The sequence below is a fragment of the Ceratotherium simum genome, chromosome 6 (assembly GCF_057802395.1).
Source record: "Ceratotherium simum simum isolate JZ-2026a chromosome 6, ASM5780239v1, whole genome shotgun sequence".
In the NCBI taxonomy this organism is placed as follows: Eukaryota; Metazoa; Chordata; class Mammalia; order Perissodactyla; family Rhinocerotidae; genus Ceratotherium; species Ceratotherium simum.
This window is the reverse complement of record NC_141905.1, coordinates 58,812,571-58,828,813: the sequence shown is the minus strand read 5'-3', so window position 1 is coordinate 58,828,813 and position 16,243 is coordinate 58,812,571. Positions and strand designations below refer to the sequence as shown.

At 52.2% G+C, this 16,243-nt stretch overlaps 1 protein-coding gene across 2 annotated transcripts in view; it reads left to right on the top strand.

The window, feature by feature from the left end:
* The window catches only part of CRTAC1 (cartilage acidic protein 1), a 149,879-nt gene that overhangs the window by 82,341 nt on the left and 51,295 nt on the right, over nt 1–16,243 (top strand). For both annotated transcript variants that reach the window (XM_087432397.1, XM_014785633.2), the window contains exon 4: nt 12,402–12,538. In XM_087432397.1, coding sequence (XP_087288523.1) covers nt 12,402–12,538 — 137 coding nt within the window. The remainder of the gene's footprint in view (nt 1–12,401; nt 12,539–16,243) is intronic.

Sequence of the window (16,243 nt, the reverse complement as noted above, 5' to 3'; positions counted from 1 at the left end):
CGTAGCCAGCAGATGAGCCCCTGGGATCGCGCTCCATGCTGCTTCTAGGGGACCTTTCCAAAATGCTTTGAAATCCTTCAAGACCCCCTACAGTGTTTAGCTGAGCTTATTTATTCACTTTGCAAATTCTTGCCGAGCACCTACTCTGTGCCAGACTAGAGGCACGGGGTTCTGGGGATACAGCTTGGAGGGAGACAGACCTTGAGTTAGCGGAGGCTTTCCTAGCCCAGAGCCTCTATCCGAGTCACCTGGGGGTCTTGTGCAAATGCGGATTCTCACTCAACAGGTCTGGGGTGGGGCCGGAGATCCTGCATTGCTCACACACCGTCAGACTGTGATGATGCTACTGGCCCCGGGACCGCACTTTGAGTAGCAAGGTCCTACACACTAAGGAATGGAAATTGATACCCAAAAGGCTGAATAATAGTAACAATAATGATAACAGCTAGTACTTTAGTAGCACCTATTGTGTGCTGGGCCCTGATCTAAGCACTTGAGATTAATGATCTCATTTAAGCCTCACAACAGCTCGATTAGGTAGGTACTGTTGTATCCCACTTTATAGTTGAGGAAACTGAGGCACAAAGAGGTTACAAGACTTGCCCAAGGCCACACGACTTATAAGTCCCAGGATTCAAACCCAGGGTTCTAACTACAGATCTATCCTTTTTTTTTTTTTTTTTTTTTTGTGAGGAGATCAGCCCTGTGCTAACATCTGCCAATCCTCCTCTTTTTTTGCTGAGGAAGACTGGCCCTGGGCTAACATCCGTGCCCATCTTCCTCCACTTTATATGGGATGCCGCCACAGCATTTGGCTTGCCAAGCAGTGCATCAGTGTGCACCCGGGACCTGAACTGGCGAACCCCGGGCCGCCGCAGCGGAGCGCGCACTTAGCCAGCCACATGCGCCACCAGGCTGGTCCCCAGATCTATCCTTTTAAACAAGACACTGTATGGCCTTACTCAACCCTGTGTCCGCGGGGCCTAGTGGAGAGCCTGGCTCATGGTGGGCACTCAGTGTTTCATGTGTTGGGGGGCTGTGTTCTTGGGGCTACAGGTTGAGGTAAGTCTCAGCCCCTGACTCTCACATTCCCTAGGCCTGAGCTCGGCCCACTAGAATGAAGTCCGCTACCGTGGGGCCATAACATCTGCATGGAAGTCAGAGTCCACATCCTCCTGGAGGATGCAGGGCCTCCTGTCCCTGTGGGGCCAAGTTGGACATGCACTGGACTCCTCCAGATGGCAGCAGCCTCTTGTGTTGGTCTGGATGATGCCCTATGGTTCACACCTGTGTATTCACCATCCTGACTCTCCCAACCTCCGGAAGGCAGGTGATACCTGACTGCGGGACCACCTTGCCTTCCTCTCCCCACCCCACACACGCTGGCTTTCCCCTGGGCCCATAATGTTGCCCCTGCTGGTTGTTGAGCCCAAGCCAGGATCCAGCCTCTAGACTGCCCCTGATGTTGAGCCCTGCCAGTTGCATGAATGGGAGGGGAAGAGGTTGGGGCTGGTGCCAGGGGCAGGGGCAGGCGGGACTGGCTGGCTGGCAGCCAGCCTTGTGCAGCCAAGAAACAATGAGCCACAGCCTCGAGTAGTGTTTTATGGGTTTTCATCTCATCTTGCCACCAAGTGAGGCCTGAGAGATAGTAATTATCCCTACACAAATATCAGGGCATGATTACCCAGCTGGATTTACTGCCCTCTCTCCAACCAAGCCAAGATTGGATTAGGACACAATTAATTGATGGGCTGATCAATCCTTTAATGTGGGGCAAGGTCAGGAGGGGAACAGCAGCAAGGGACAGCTGTGAAAGGGGTGAGTCCCCAGGAAGAAGCAGAAATGGGGAGAACTGTGGAAGGGGGCTGTTCAACATGGGCTTGGCAGGCAGGATGCTGGAGGAAGGGGACAGACTCTCCTCCCCACTCACCGAGCACACAGCACCTGGGGTGGGAGCTGTCAGGTGTCTCTGAAGCAGTAGCCCCTCCCACACTCTTAGAGTGTTCCATTGTGAATCCTAGAGCGACGTGCTCTGCCCAGGCTACCCATTAGAATCTCCTGGGGAGCTTTTAACACTCCCAGTTCCCAAGGTGCCCCCCAGTCCAGTCCAACCTGAACCTCTGGGGGTGGGACCCGGTTATTGGGTCTCCAGGTAATTCCTATGTGCAGTCGAGGTTGAGGGCCACTACCCAGAGTCATGTTAGTTCCATGTTCAGCCTAACCATAGCCCCATTCACTCACTAATGTATTCATTCATTGGACAGATACTTATTGAGTACCTACTGTGTGTCAGGCACTATTCTAGGCACTGAGGATGCCCCAGTGAATGAAACAGACAAAAATCCTGCCTTTGCAAAGTTTGCACCCTATCTCCAATGCAGCCTTATATTTCTCTAAGTATCTGACTCCCCTCTCCCAGCCCTCTGGACTCTAAGCTCCTTGAGGGCAAAGTCCCTGTATTGGTCATTTTGTGTCCCCCTCTGGCCCTTGAACATCCCGGCAGCTCCATTAACACCTGATAAATAAATCCAGGAAGAGCAGAAGGGCACGAGCCATGAGGCCTGAGAGAAGGTTTGCCGACAGAGGGGAGAGAAGGGGAGGCAGGCACAGCAGGGGCCCTGAGAAGGTCCTGGGCTTTCTGGGTTTGACGGCACAAGTGTTCACCGGCCCCCGGGGCTGCGGTAATGGTGACAGTGCCCAGCAGCCTCAGCCCCAGGCGTGTACCTCCCAGTGACCTTCTGTGGGTTTGAGGGATGTCTGTGGGTTTGAGTTAATTTTTCAGTTGAGTGAGTCAGTTGATTCATCGACAGTGGGTGGGGTGTGGAGCCGGGACATTTGCACCGTGTCAGCACTTCCTTGGGTCCAGCTGGCAAAGCACTCAGCCACTGCCACCCTGCCCACCGCGGGGAGCCTGAGATCCTCTCTCGGAGCCCCCAGCCAGCCCACACCTGCCCATGGCGTAAAACTGGGGGCCCCTTTAGCCTGTGCCCGAGTGTTGGAGGGGCCCACTGAAGGACATCCCTGTCCTCTCCCGCAGCCAGCCTTTGGGATGTCAGCACTGGAGTCCCTAGAAGAGGGCTGAGACCCCGCCTCCTGACAGTGTCCTGTGGGAGTCAGTTTGTACAACCTGGGACCTGCCCCTTACTTACTGGATAACCTTGGGCAAGATACTTGACCTCTCTCAGTTTCAACCCCTTTATCCGTAGAACAGGAAAAATCATGTCAACTTCATCAGCTCCACTCCCTCCAGTGGTTCCGTAGACTATATCCAAAGTCTTTACCACTGCCTGTAACACCCCCTGATGTGAGCCAGGCTGCTTTTCTGAACTCATGTCCTCCCCTCTTCCTCTTGCTCAGCATTCCTGCCTGAGGCCTTCAGACTTGCTGTTCCCTCTGCCTGAAATGCTTTTCCCACCACTGTTCTCAGGGCTTACTCTTTCACTTCATTCAGGACCCTCCTCACACGAGGTCTTCCTTGAACACCTTAAAATCATACCCCTGTTCACTCTGTGTGCCCTTAACTCGCGTTATATCTCTTCATACCACTTACCACTGTCTGAAGTATGTTATATATTTGTTATTCATCTCTTCTACCAACTCCATGGGGATGGAAACTTTATCCTGTTTGCTGCTGTGTCTCTGGGACCAGAGAAATGCTTATGTCACTTAGTAAACATTTAATACATATATTTGAATGAACAATTGAGATAATGAAGGAAAAGGACATATTGTGGTGTCTAGGATTTAGTAAGTGCTAGCTAAGCAATAGCTGTTATAATTCTGGCATGAAGAAAGCCAGAGCCTCCGGAAGTGTCCTGGGCAGAGGAGCCACCAGCCTCCCTCCTGGCCCACGGGAGAGAGATACTCAAAGAACAGAAAGAGAAAAGGACCATTGTGTAAATCAGACACCACCCAGATGAGGGTACCAAGTGGGCATGGGTCAAGGGTTAAGAATTAGAAAGAAGGTAAGAGGGAGGAAATGGAGGAAGATTTACTACAATCCCAGGAAGGCCTGGACCAGGAAACCAGCTTAAGGCTTAACTGACCCGGAAAAATACAAGCCAGTGTGTCTCAGGCAACACTACTTGGTGAAAACCAGGTAGGAGAGAGTGCAGGACGAAGGGGGACAAGAGGTGGTCCCTCCACACCCGGGAGCCCAGGACCTCCTGCAGCTCCTGGTCAGAGCCCATCGCCCCAGGTCCTGCGCTGGCCACCTCAGCTGCTTCACTGCGTGGCCCTGAGCTCTCCTGTCCATGTGACCTGGCCTGTGGTAGTGGGAGCATGATATTGGATGGGTCGGCATGAACTGTGAGCCCCACCACTTACCTTATTCTCACTCATTCAGTTCACAGAATGGTCACTACCGATCTGCTATCTTCAATCTATATGCACCTCCCTCCTTTTCTGCACAGATAGTAGCATGTTCTACTCACAGTGCTGCCCCTTGCTTTTTTCATTTAACAATCAATATTGAATATTATTTCATGGCATCATGCAGAGAACCATCCCACTTTTATGGCTGTATAGTACTCCACTGTATAGATCTGCCATTCATTGAATGGTCCTCTATGGATAAACATTTAGATTGCTTGCAATCTTTTGCCCTTACAAAGAATGCCATCAGATGAGTAAGCTTGTACAACATGCCTTTTTCCCCAATTGCAGGTGTATCCGTAAGGTAAGCTCACAGGAATGGAATTGCTGTATCAAAGGAATATACATGTGTAGTTTTCATAGGCGTGGCCAAATTGTCCCTCAGAGGGACAGTCCTAATTACATTCCCATCAGCCCTGATGCAAGTGAGCATTTCCCAACATTCTCACCCACACCATGTGTCATCATTTTTTTTTATTATTTGCCAACCTGATAGGAAAAAATAGGTATCTGAATGTAGTTTGCATTTTCATTTTTCTTAAAATGAGTGAGGCTGAGCATATTTTTATATATTTGAATCTCTTGTCTGCTCATAACCTTTGCCCATTTTTTCTATTGATTATTGGCCTTTTTCTTATTGATTTGTAACACCTCTTTATAAATTAGGAAAATTAGCTCTTTGTCGTACAAGTTGCAAATAGTTTTCCCTTGTTTGTCATTTTTCTTCTGTCTTCACTCCTGGTGGGTTTTGCAACGCGGAAAATTTTTATTTTTATGAGCTTGAATTTATCCCCCTTTTCTTTGATGGCTTCTGGGCTCTGGTATACTCAGGCCTTCAGCAGGGGCTTTTGTCACCCCTCGGAGAGGAGGCGTCAGTCACTGTGCCAGAGAGAAGGAGGGAACTGGGGGCCGGTTGCTTCTCCTGCCCCTTCTGCCTGCACAGTAGAGGAGCCATCTGCTCTTGAGAGTGCACCCCTTGTCCAGCCCTCCTTCACCCAGGCCCAGGTCTGGCTGTACCTAGATACTCTGCACCTTGCTTCTCAAAGCATGTTCCCTGGCCCAGCAGCATTGGCAACAGCTGGAAACTCATAAAAATGCAGAATCTCAGGCCCCATCCCAGACTACTAGACCAGAATCTGCATCTTAACAGGATGTCCAGGACGTCCTATGCCTGGTAAAGCCTGAGATACGCTGCCCTGAGTCTCCACCCTCTTCTCCTAGGATCCTCTAGGCCCTAAAATGGATGCTGTGGTCTCCTGATCCCCAGCCATGTTTCCCTTGGATGCAGAGTCCTGATTTGCAGCTCACTCAGCCTGTCCCCATTTGGGGAGATGAGCTCCTGAACTGCTCGGGCTCCCTGCACGCCCCGCCCCCAAACCCCCCGTGCCTCGGTCCCATGTGGCCCCATAAGCTGCAAGGATAGTGTGAGGCTGTCAAAGGAGCACCATAAAGCCATTTCCTTGGGAGCTGGGACTGCCCTCCACCAGCCCCCGCCCACCCCAGCTTTTTAATACGTGGTGGGTTTGGCTTTGCAGTCAGACCACAGTTTGAAGTTCAGCATTGCCACTTAACAACAGCAACCTTAGGCAAATGACTTAACCCAGTGAGCCCCAATTTCTCTCTGTAAAGTGAGGAATCTATCTTCCTGACATGACTATGGAGAGGGCTAAACAAGTTGATGTGGGTGAAGCGCCTGGCAGGGGTTAATCAGATTTCCCTCTTCACCCTGGGATGGAAGGAGAAGACTGGGGTCAGAAATTATATTGGGGGACATTGGGAGGAGCCTGGGTTCATTCTTTTTAAAAATGTCCTTTGCCTGAACTAGTTCTTTCTTCCCCTGGGGCCATGCCTGCTTTGCTGGCTTTTCATTGACTAACTCTTACAAAGCATTTTATACTTAATGTTACAGTTGCCTCTTGGGATGTGGCTCATGAGCACCTGCAGTAGTCATGCCCTGTAATTCCCTGGATGATAATGATGATCAGATGATGATGATGGTGGTGGTGGTGATGATGGTGATGGTGAGGATGAGGATGATGATGATAGTGATGATGGTGAGGATAATGATGATGACGAGGAGGATGATGGTGGTGATGGTGGTGATGGTGATGATGAGGATGAGGATGGTGATAATGATGATGATGGTTTGCTGTTATTATTTATCGAACTTATCATGTGCGGGGTACTGTTCCAAGTACTTTACTTACATTATCTCATTTAATCCTCACAACAACGTGATGAATAAGTGGCCATTATCATTATCCCATTTTAGAGATAAAAAAAGACAAATCTGTGACTTTCTCAAGGTCAGCCTAGGCCAGAGATGTTGCTGGCTATCTCCCCAACCCTGCTATTTGGCAGTATCTCTTTGCTTTATGAATGAGGTTGGAGGCTGAGTCCTTTGCCCTGCCACACACACTGGCTCACCTTTCTCTTTGCCAATCCCAAACCACAAGTCAGGTCATCTCCCCGGGGTGCGGGCAGCCCCTGGGAGAGGAGGCACTCAGGCCCACGATCCTTAGGAAGAGCCCTTTGTGACCCAAACTCACCCTCCCAGTGGCTCCAAGTTGCCCTCTGGGGGCAGAGCTGGGTGTGGAGGGGATGAGGGGATGGTGAATTGATTTGCTTGATTGACACTGCTGCCCTCAATGCAGAACCTTCCCCTTTTCTATTTGTCTGATGACTCCTCCATCTCTGCCCCTTCTTCTTCTTCCTACACCCAAATGCGGCTGCTCCCTGGGACTTGGTTTATGGCCCTGGTCTTTCCCTCTTCCCCGGCTCCAGCCTCACTGCTGTGCAGACTGCCATCCCTCATGGCCAGTGACCTCTTGGACGTGTCTTCTCAGCCCCCTTATGACCACCTCAAATGCAAACTGTCTGAAGCCAGGCTCCTGCTCCCACCCCCTGCTGGCCTAATGCCCCTGCTTCCGTCACTGTCCCCATACTGCGGACCACTCGCTTGCTCTGACCCACCACACCCAGCCAGTCCCTCCCGTCTTCCCTGCTCCAGCCTCCTGCACGCAGCGCCTCCTCTCCACCCCCACTGTCGTCACCCTGGGTCAAGCAGGAGCTACTGCAACAGTGGCCGCCCCACTTCATTTTCTCCTTTGCCAGCCCACCCCTCACTCCACTGCCGGAGTAATCTTCTGGAAACACTGTCTTCTTCTGCCATTCCTCAGATCAGAAACCACCAATGGCCGCTTCGCCCCCAATCCTGGAATTAGTGGGTCTCTCCTGCCCCGCCATGTTTCTCCTCCTCCGTCTGCACAAACCCTCCTCTCTAGACAAACTCAGTGTCCCCTCTGTGTCTTTGTCTATGCCACCCTGCCTGCCTAGAGCACCACCCCTCCTCTCTGCCTGACTGAGCCGTAGAGTGCCGTGCTCAGAAGCACAGGCTTTGGAGTCAGAAAGACCTGGGTTTTCCATCTCCACTACTTACTAGCTCTGTGACCTTGGGCAATTGACTTAACCTCTCTGCCCCTCAATTTCTCCATCTGTAAAATGGGGCTACACCATCTCTTAGGGTGGGCTGCAGGGTTTAGGCGAGATGATGGTTGTAAAAGAGAATACTTCATGCAAAGCCTGGCCGTACTAAGTGCTCTATAATTGGGAGTCATTGCTGTTGTTACTCTGACCCTTCAAGTGCTCATTCAGTTGCCTCCTCTGTCATGAAGCCCTCCCTGATCACTGTGGCCTCTTCTGTCCTCATGTCATCTCCCAGATGTACTGTCCTGTCCTGCCCCGAGGGGCTCTGCTGGCTGTGGGATCTTAGGCAAGTCCCCTTCTCTCTTGTGCCTCATGTACTTCGTCTGTAAATTGGGCATGAAAATAGTTACCATCTCATGGGTTATGGTGAGGGTTAATGAGAGAATATCTGTGAAGTGCCTGGCACACAGAAAGTGCTGTAGAAATATCAGTTATTATTGGTCTTACTACTGTCCCATGGTGTCTCCTCTACCCATCCCTCGTGTTGTCAAATGGACTATAAGCGCCCTGAGTCAGAGACCAAGACTCCTACTTCCCTGTGGCCTCCCACCCCAACCTGGCACCCAGCAGGCCTTCCCAACTGGCCGCCTGACAGCAACTGGTGGTTCCTGAGACCTTCAAAGACCTTCAAGGCTCCTTTAATGCCAAGATGCCAGAGTCAGGCTGGGAATGGGAATCCCCAGAGTGCCTCTCACGGGGGCTGTGACCTCCAGAGCCCCCTGCCCTGCCCTTGAGCCCTCCTGTTTCTCCCAGGCCCCTGCCCTCTCAGAGTCGCCCCCAGGGACTCAGTAGAGCCTCTCTCTCCTGCAGCTAACAGCCTCTCCTCTCCCAAGCAGCTGCCCCCTCTCAGTGAGGGACCCCAGGACAGGGTGCAGCTATAAGGAGCCAGAAGGCAGGATTAGGTGCTGACACGGGCCGGAGGCCAGTGCTAGGTGTTTATTGCCTGTGCCATCGACCCGCACAGCTCGCTGTTTATCTGTCTTCCTGACACACCTAATTACCCAGGTTGCAGCTGCCAGAGTGTTTGCTCTTCCTAAATCACGGGCTCCCATCCCTCCTGTCGCCCAGGCCTCCGGGCCTCTGCCTGAAGAAGGGCTGCCATTGATTTTGCCGTTCCCATTTATGATCTACAAAGCTCTGCATCGCTGTTGCACATTTTACCTTAATTAGTTTATTCTTCTGGGCCTCCCTGGTCAGCTCGGAAGCCAGGAGGCTGGAACGGGGGAAGAGGCTAATAGCACGTGGCACCTTAACCCCTCTGGCCACAAAGCCCAGAGCCTGACCAGACATCAACACCCTAGGGCAGCAATTTGCTAAGAGCAGTGTTAGTTCTGCAGGATGCTGATAGGTGAGCTGCAGAAAGGGGTTCCATGGCCAAGTACATTTGGGAAAGGCTGGATTAAATAAAATTAAGCAGGTAATTTATTGCAGGACTTTTCAAAGTTTTAATAGACTGATGCCCATTGAGAATCTCCAAGAGGGGTATGGAATGTATGGTCTTTCCTGAACTCAGATGACCGTGAAATCTTTTCTCCAGGCAGCTCACAGAGACAAGGGTTCCACAAAGCGCGCTTTGGGAAATGTTGTCTTGGGTGAGCATGAGGAATAGGAGGTGATGAGGCAAACAGAGGTGGACAGAGGTCACCCTCAGCCATTTTCTCCTCTTGTCTAGCTGAGGCAGGAACTCGGTGGCTTGAGACATTTCTCCCACTGAATGCAGAGGTGCCATCAGAGCTCCCTGGAGCCCCAGCTGCCGGCAGCTGCTTTCTCACCCCAGCCCAAGCTTTGGTAGAATTTAACCTCGGTATTTCAGGGGGGACTAGCCCTGCTGGAGGCACAGTCTAAAGGGGCTCTGGTTTGACAAGGGTCACTCACTGCTGGTGAAGGCTGGAGACCCGGAAGCCAGCAGGGCCATCCTCAGAGGCCCTCCAGGCATCAGGAAGCGATGACAAGGCTGCCACCACCTCGGGAACAGCGTGAGGGTGGCAGTCTAGCTCCACAGTCTCTTTTCCCTAGTCCTGAAATCCAAAATGCTCTGAAAGCCTCAAGTGATTTTTTTAAGTTTGTGGGAAAATGAATTGATAGCAAAACCTGTCCTGAGCTGACGTGAGCTATTTATAGCCTTTATTTATCCCACTGGTGTGAATATTCAAATATTTCACTGCAGAAATGTTAATGTGTTTAATTATGGGGTGCCGCCCCAGTCCCTGCTGGGGCCGTTATGTAATAAATGGTGTGTGCACTGTGTTACCTTTCTAAAATATGAAGGGAAAAACTAAATTTCTAAACACATCTGGTCCCCGGGGATTGCAATGAGGGGCTGTGGATCTGGGGAGGTGCAGAGCTAGGGTTAGCAATCTGGGGGTGCCTGACCCGGGGCCAGGGCTTCAGTGCGATTTCCCCTGTAATTCCCACAGTGACGCTGTGAGGGAGGCAGCACAGCTGTTACCCTAACTCTCAGACAGGAAACCGAGGCCGGAAGAGGATCAGGAGCTGGATGAGGCCCCGGAGCTAACGGGAGTCAGAGCAGGACGCAGGCTCGGGCCATCTGAGTCTGTCTGGAACCTGCTCCTCAGTTGCCCCAGTGGCCATCCCTCTGCTGTGCAGAGCAGCAGCTGCAGCTGCTTGGCCCAAGCCGCCACCTGAACAAACACCCGCAGGTCTCCTGGATCTGCTCCCCGGCTCCCCTGATGAAGGGCCTGTCCCTCCCCTGGACAGGGCCTCAGTGCCCCGGGGAGGGTCAGGCAAGGCAGGATGGTTCTGCTCCCGTGCCAGCTCCTGGGGTCTGGCGAGCATCCCTGAGGCCAACTCCAGACCCACAGATGATGCACGGCCCCGTGGGTCCCTGTGGCCTTAGGACGTCCCCGCGTGAGGCCGCTCAGAGAGCAAACCCTTTTGTCCTCTCCTGGACAGAGCCACCTGAGGGATCCTGTATATACTGCCCTCACCCACACACGCTCACACTCAAACACTCTCATATACTCACCTTGACTCACACTCAGTCTCACACATATTCACTCACACACTCAATCTCACACACGTTCGCTCACACTCACTCACTTTCACACTCACTTATTCTCACACTCCCATCCGCATTCACTCTCACACTGGCGCTGGCACTCTCATTCGCTCGTTTTTGCGTTCACCTGGACACTCTCACTCATTCTCATTCGTTCATTCTCGTGCTCTCACCACACTCCTGCAGTACGGAGCTGATGTCCCTCACCGACCTTAGGGAGTATCTTATCTGTGAAATGGGAATAATCATTCCTGATACCGTCCACTCTGGGGGGGCACCGTGCTAAACCTTTAATGTGCATCATCTCAAGTATACCTCACAGTAAACTTGAATGTGGTTATTATCATTGTCCCCATTTACAAATAAGAAAACCAATGTTCAGAGGTGCTAAGCAACTTGCCCAAAGTCAAAACTAGAAGCTAGAAGTAGAATCTGGGTAGAACCAAGCCTGGGACTCGGCCCGTTTACTCCAAACCCCCAGGTCGTAACCACTGTGCCATGCTGCCCCTTTCAGTCTAAGCCTACTGCTCTTCCCTGGGCTAGCGGAGAGTCAAGTCCAGGGGTCCTGTCCCCAAGTCCACTCTTCCCCACACTCACCTTCCCTGACTCCTTCAGCTGCTCCCCTCCTGTGTTTCCTATGCTAGTCCTTGAGTATAGCCCATGATCCCAACTAAATATGAATGTTCTGCGTCTCATAAGAACAAGAAATAAACCAAGGGTGCGGGCAGAGGGGAGAGCTCTGCTTTGGCGGCCTTAAAGGGTTGAGCCTCCAGCCACCGAAAGTTCTTCCCCACTTCCCCAGGACAAAGCTTCTTAGCCATGAGTGAGCTTCAGGAGGCCCCAGACCTCCAGCGGTGACATATGGCATGTTGTGTGGTGCAGATGTGCGATTCCCTGAACTAAGGGTCCTTAGTCTCCATCCAGTTCTCAAAGGGGTCAGTATCCCAAAGAGGTGGAAACCACTGCCTTATAGGCATCCCAGCGCTCCCTGAGTGCTGTCCTACTGCCATCTGGTTCCCAGAGAGTGGAGGTGACAGACCTGTCAGAGCTCACCTGCCAGCCCTGTCCTCCATCTGGACTTAGAGACCCACCCACCAGCCAGGACCACTTAGACCCAAATCAGGTCCTGCAATCCAGCAGAGAATGTAGGGTTGAGTTTGGGTGCTGAAATATTGGCAATCCCAGGATCTCCTTTATGATGTTGCAGGAACACAGGGCAGAATGTGAAATCCAGCTGTGGAGGGGCATTTCAGACACACGTTAGCAGTGACATTTCTTCCCTAGTTCCTATGGCCTGGGCTGGCCATTTTCGTAAGACTCAGAGTCTCTTCTCTCAACTGAAAATACCTGAATGCCCACCAAACAGAGGAGTCTCACCTGCTTGAGTGAGAACTGCAAGGAGTGCTCACCTTGCAGCCGATGACCCAGCCACCTCTGGCCCAACCACCTTGTGGCAGGTGCCCCAAGACATACGAGCGCCCTGGTCCACCGCCCACCAGCTCTCTCTTTCTCCTCTCTCCAGGGGTGGCCACGTACACGGACAAGTTGTTCAAGTTCCGCAATAACCACTGGGAAGACATCCTGAGCGATGAGGTCAACGTGGCCCGCGGCGTGGCCAGCCTCTTTGCCGGGCGTTCTGTGGCCTGCGTGGACAGGACGGTGAGTTCAAGGGTGCATGGGGGGCCTGGGAAGAAGTGGGGGCACACAGCCATGTAAGGGCCAGGAGGAGAGCCAACAGGCAGTTGTCTGTGGACAGAGTATGGCTCTCAAGGGAGGAGCCCAGGGCTGCACCATCTCGGCAGCTCCCTCAGTGCCTTGTACACAGTGGGAGCTAAATACTAACAACTAAGGCTTGCAGGATGAGCTACAATATGCTTTCTCACGTGGCCCTCCCAGCAGTCAGTGAGGAGGCCAGCCAGGGGCTGTCATTACTGTGTCCATTGGACAGAGGGCACCGAGGCCCAGCTTAGAGCAGTGAATTGCCTGAGGACCCAAAATAGATTAGTCATGTGGCTAGGACATGCATCAGAATCTTCTAGGTGTAAATCCTGTGCTCATTCATTCATTCAACTAATATTTATTAAGTGTGCCTACTATGTGCCAGGCATTGAGCCATAGCGCATCCCATAAATATTTATGGAACAAGTGAAGGCACGACAGAGGGGCTCCTGGTGGGTGAGTGGAGGGTTGCCTGAATGTGCAAGTACTTTGGTTGATCAATAGCTCCATCAGTGCCTTCATGCCCTGCTCGTCCACCCTACATGAAGGTGCCAACCCAACGTGGATGGGGAAGAAGGCCGAGCGGGGAGGGGCAGCAGCAGCTGCAGCCATCTGCCCTGTGGGGCGGGCCCCTCCCGGGCCTGCGTCTCGGCAGCCCCAGCCGGAGCTGGAGGCTTGCTGTGGAGGTGATTTATCCCTCCTGTCACCTGCTCCCCTGCCACCCCCTCCTTGGCTTTACAAACGGTCATCACTGAATCAGGGACCCAGCTGCTGCCCAGCTTCCACGGGAGTGTCTCTGGCCCCCATTTTGGGGGCAGGGGTAAGGGGGCTGGCTCATTTCAGGCCTGAGATGGCACTCTCAGGGGATTGGGGATTCAGCGTGAATCTTCACAGCAGGGGCCTCCAGGTCTTGGGAGAAGGCAGGTGCCAGGTATAAATATTTATTTCTTAACGAGCTGCTGCTGGGAAGAGAAGCCAAGCTGGGCTGCGAAGCCACATTTAGCCCTGACCTGAATCCGTGCCACCTGGACTCCTGCCTGGTGGGAGGGAGAGGGAAGGCAGCTCTGTGAGTGGCCCCCGAGAGTGGGGAAGGTTGGGGGGGTGCCAGGCCTGGCCGCTGCTGGAGGCCTCTTCCCAGCCTCCTCCTGGCTTCCCGTCTCACTCTTTCAGCACCAAGGCTTCCCACCCTTGGCTAAGGTGGGAACCTTCTCAGATCTGGTGGGAGGGTCTGAAGGTTGATCACAAGGAGATGCACTCTTTGTCCTAACAAGGTCATCTGCACACCCACGCGTTTAACCACAGGACAAAAGCACCGTGTGAAATGAAAAAAAAGAGGTTTTGGCCCTGCAGCGCAGCAGGCGGGCACTTAGCAACCTGCTCAGTCCCAGCCTCGGGGAACTAGAAAGAACCCCTACAGTCGGTCTGCCACCAGGAGAGGGGTTGCTTTCTGTGTCTGGCCACCACCTCAGCAATCCCTGGGGCCTGAGACCTGTGGAGGCGAGGAGTAGGGAGAGGTCAAGGCCGGTCTGGAAGTTAAGAGAAGAATGCAGCAAGATGTAGGAAAACACAAGAGCAGTCATAATAATAATAGCTAATGCTTATTAACCCAGCACTACGCCGAGCCCTGTGCCCAGTGGTTTACATGCACCATCCTACTGAATTCTCATAAGCCTATGAGGTAGATGCCATCATTATCCCCATTTTACAGATCTGGAAGCTAAGGCTTCAAGCAATTAAGCAACTTGACTTTGGTCACATAGTTAAGTGGCAGACGAAGCCAGGAATTGAGCCCTGACTGCCTGAAAAGGAATCAGATGGCTTTTTACCCCTTGGCTACCCTGCCTCTGGGTAAACCGGTATCAGACATAAATTTCAAACCACAGGTTCTATTACAGCATTCATCTTACTCCTTCCTCGGCCCCACAGCCCCAATTTGGCACCTTTAGTCTACCTGGTCAGTGGTTCTCAAAGTGTGGTCTCCAGCAGCAACAGCATTGTTAGAAATGCAAACTCTCAGGCCCCACCCCACTCCACCCTTCAGACCTACCGAATCAGAACTCCTGGGCGTGGGGCCTGGAAATCTGGGTTTCAGCCAGCCCTGCAGGAGACTCTGATGCAGGCTCAAGTTTGAGAGCCACTGCATGGGTAAATGTCTCACCCCTACGCATGCCCTTCTCTCTCTCTCCCCTTGCAGCCCTCATTCATTCTCTGCCCCAAACCTGGAACACCCGCTGCCCTTCATCTTCAGCTGCCTCATCACTCACCCACCTTTCTGGATCCAGCTCAAAGCCGATCTCTTACAAGAAGCGTTCCCTGATCAGTAATGATTATGCCTCATGTTTATATAGCATTTCTATCTTTCAAAGACCTTTCACATGCGTTGTCTCACTTCATCTTCTCAACGACCCTGCCAGGAAGCAGGGGGAATATGATCCCCATTTAACACGTGAGGAGATGCAGCCAAAGGGGGTGAGGAACCTGCCCAAGGACATAGAGCCCCTTAGGAGCAGAGCCTGGAATAGGACCCAGGATAATATCCCTAGACGAGTGCTTCTGAAAGTGTGGTTCCCAGACCAACAGCATCAACCTCACCTGGGAACTTGTTAGAAATGCACATTCTCGGGGCCCACTGCAGACCTTCTGAATCAGAAACTCTGGTGATGGGACACAGCATCCATGTTTTAACAAGCCCTCCGGGTGATTCTGATGTACGCTAAAGGGTGAGACCCACTGCCCTGGACCCACAAGCTGCAGAAACATCTTCCTTCCCCTGGAGTCATCCCACCCTCCCAGAATTAATTGCAGTCAAGTTCGCATGTGAATCTCTGCACTCTTCCACAGCTCTAACACATCTGTGTTGGTCAGTTTCATCACCCCAATACACTGAAGTAAGAAATTAGGTATAACTGAATTTTATAAATATCCTAATTTCCGGCAGAGTTCGTTTCAGTTCATTTGGGCTTAATTGCCATTTGTTGATGAGATTGCCAACAGCTGGCAGGGTCGGGAACAGTCATGGCGATGGCGCACTGGCCCCTGTGGCCCCATGCATTCACTCTTCATCTAATCATTCCACACACATGTACTGGGCTCCCATGATGGGCAAGAAGCTTTCAAAGTTCTCGCCTAATCATGAAGCCGTATTGTAAAGCAGTGTGTCTCAGCCTTCAGTTTTGCAAAGGGATCACGTGGGGACCTTGTGAAAATGCAGATTCCGATTCAGCAGGTCTGGGGTGGGGCCTGAGCCTCATGTTTCCAACATGCTCCCAGATGACACCAATGCTGCTGGCCCAGGGACCACTTTGAGTAACAGGATTTATAAACCAGGGATTCCCAGGAAGCAGGTTAGAAACTCAGATAAGTAAAAAAGAAGGGGCATACAAGTCTTAGGGAACAGCTTTGCCCCTTTCCTCAGCTCTGTCCCCTAACACGCCCTGCCTTGCATTTTACATTCCAGCAACACTGAATGGACTGCTTGTGGTTTCCCCGCATGCATCATTCCCTGTCTCATCTCTGCCTGGAAGGTTCTTTCCCCTCCACTTCACCTGGCTGAGACTCCTCTTAGAAAACCTTTTCTGAACTTCCCATGGCTAGGTGCCCTTCCTCTGGGTTAGGAGCCCCCCTTGTTGCACCCAGGAAATCCTG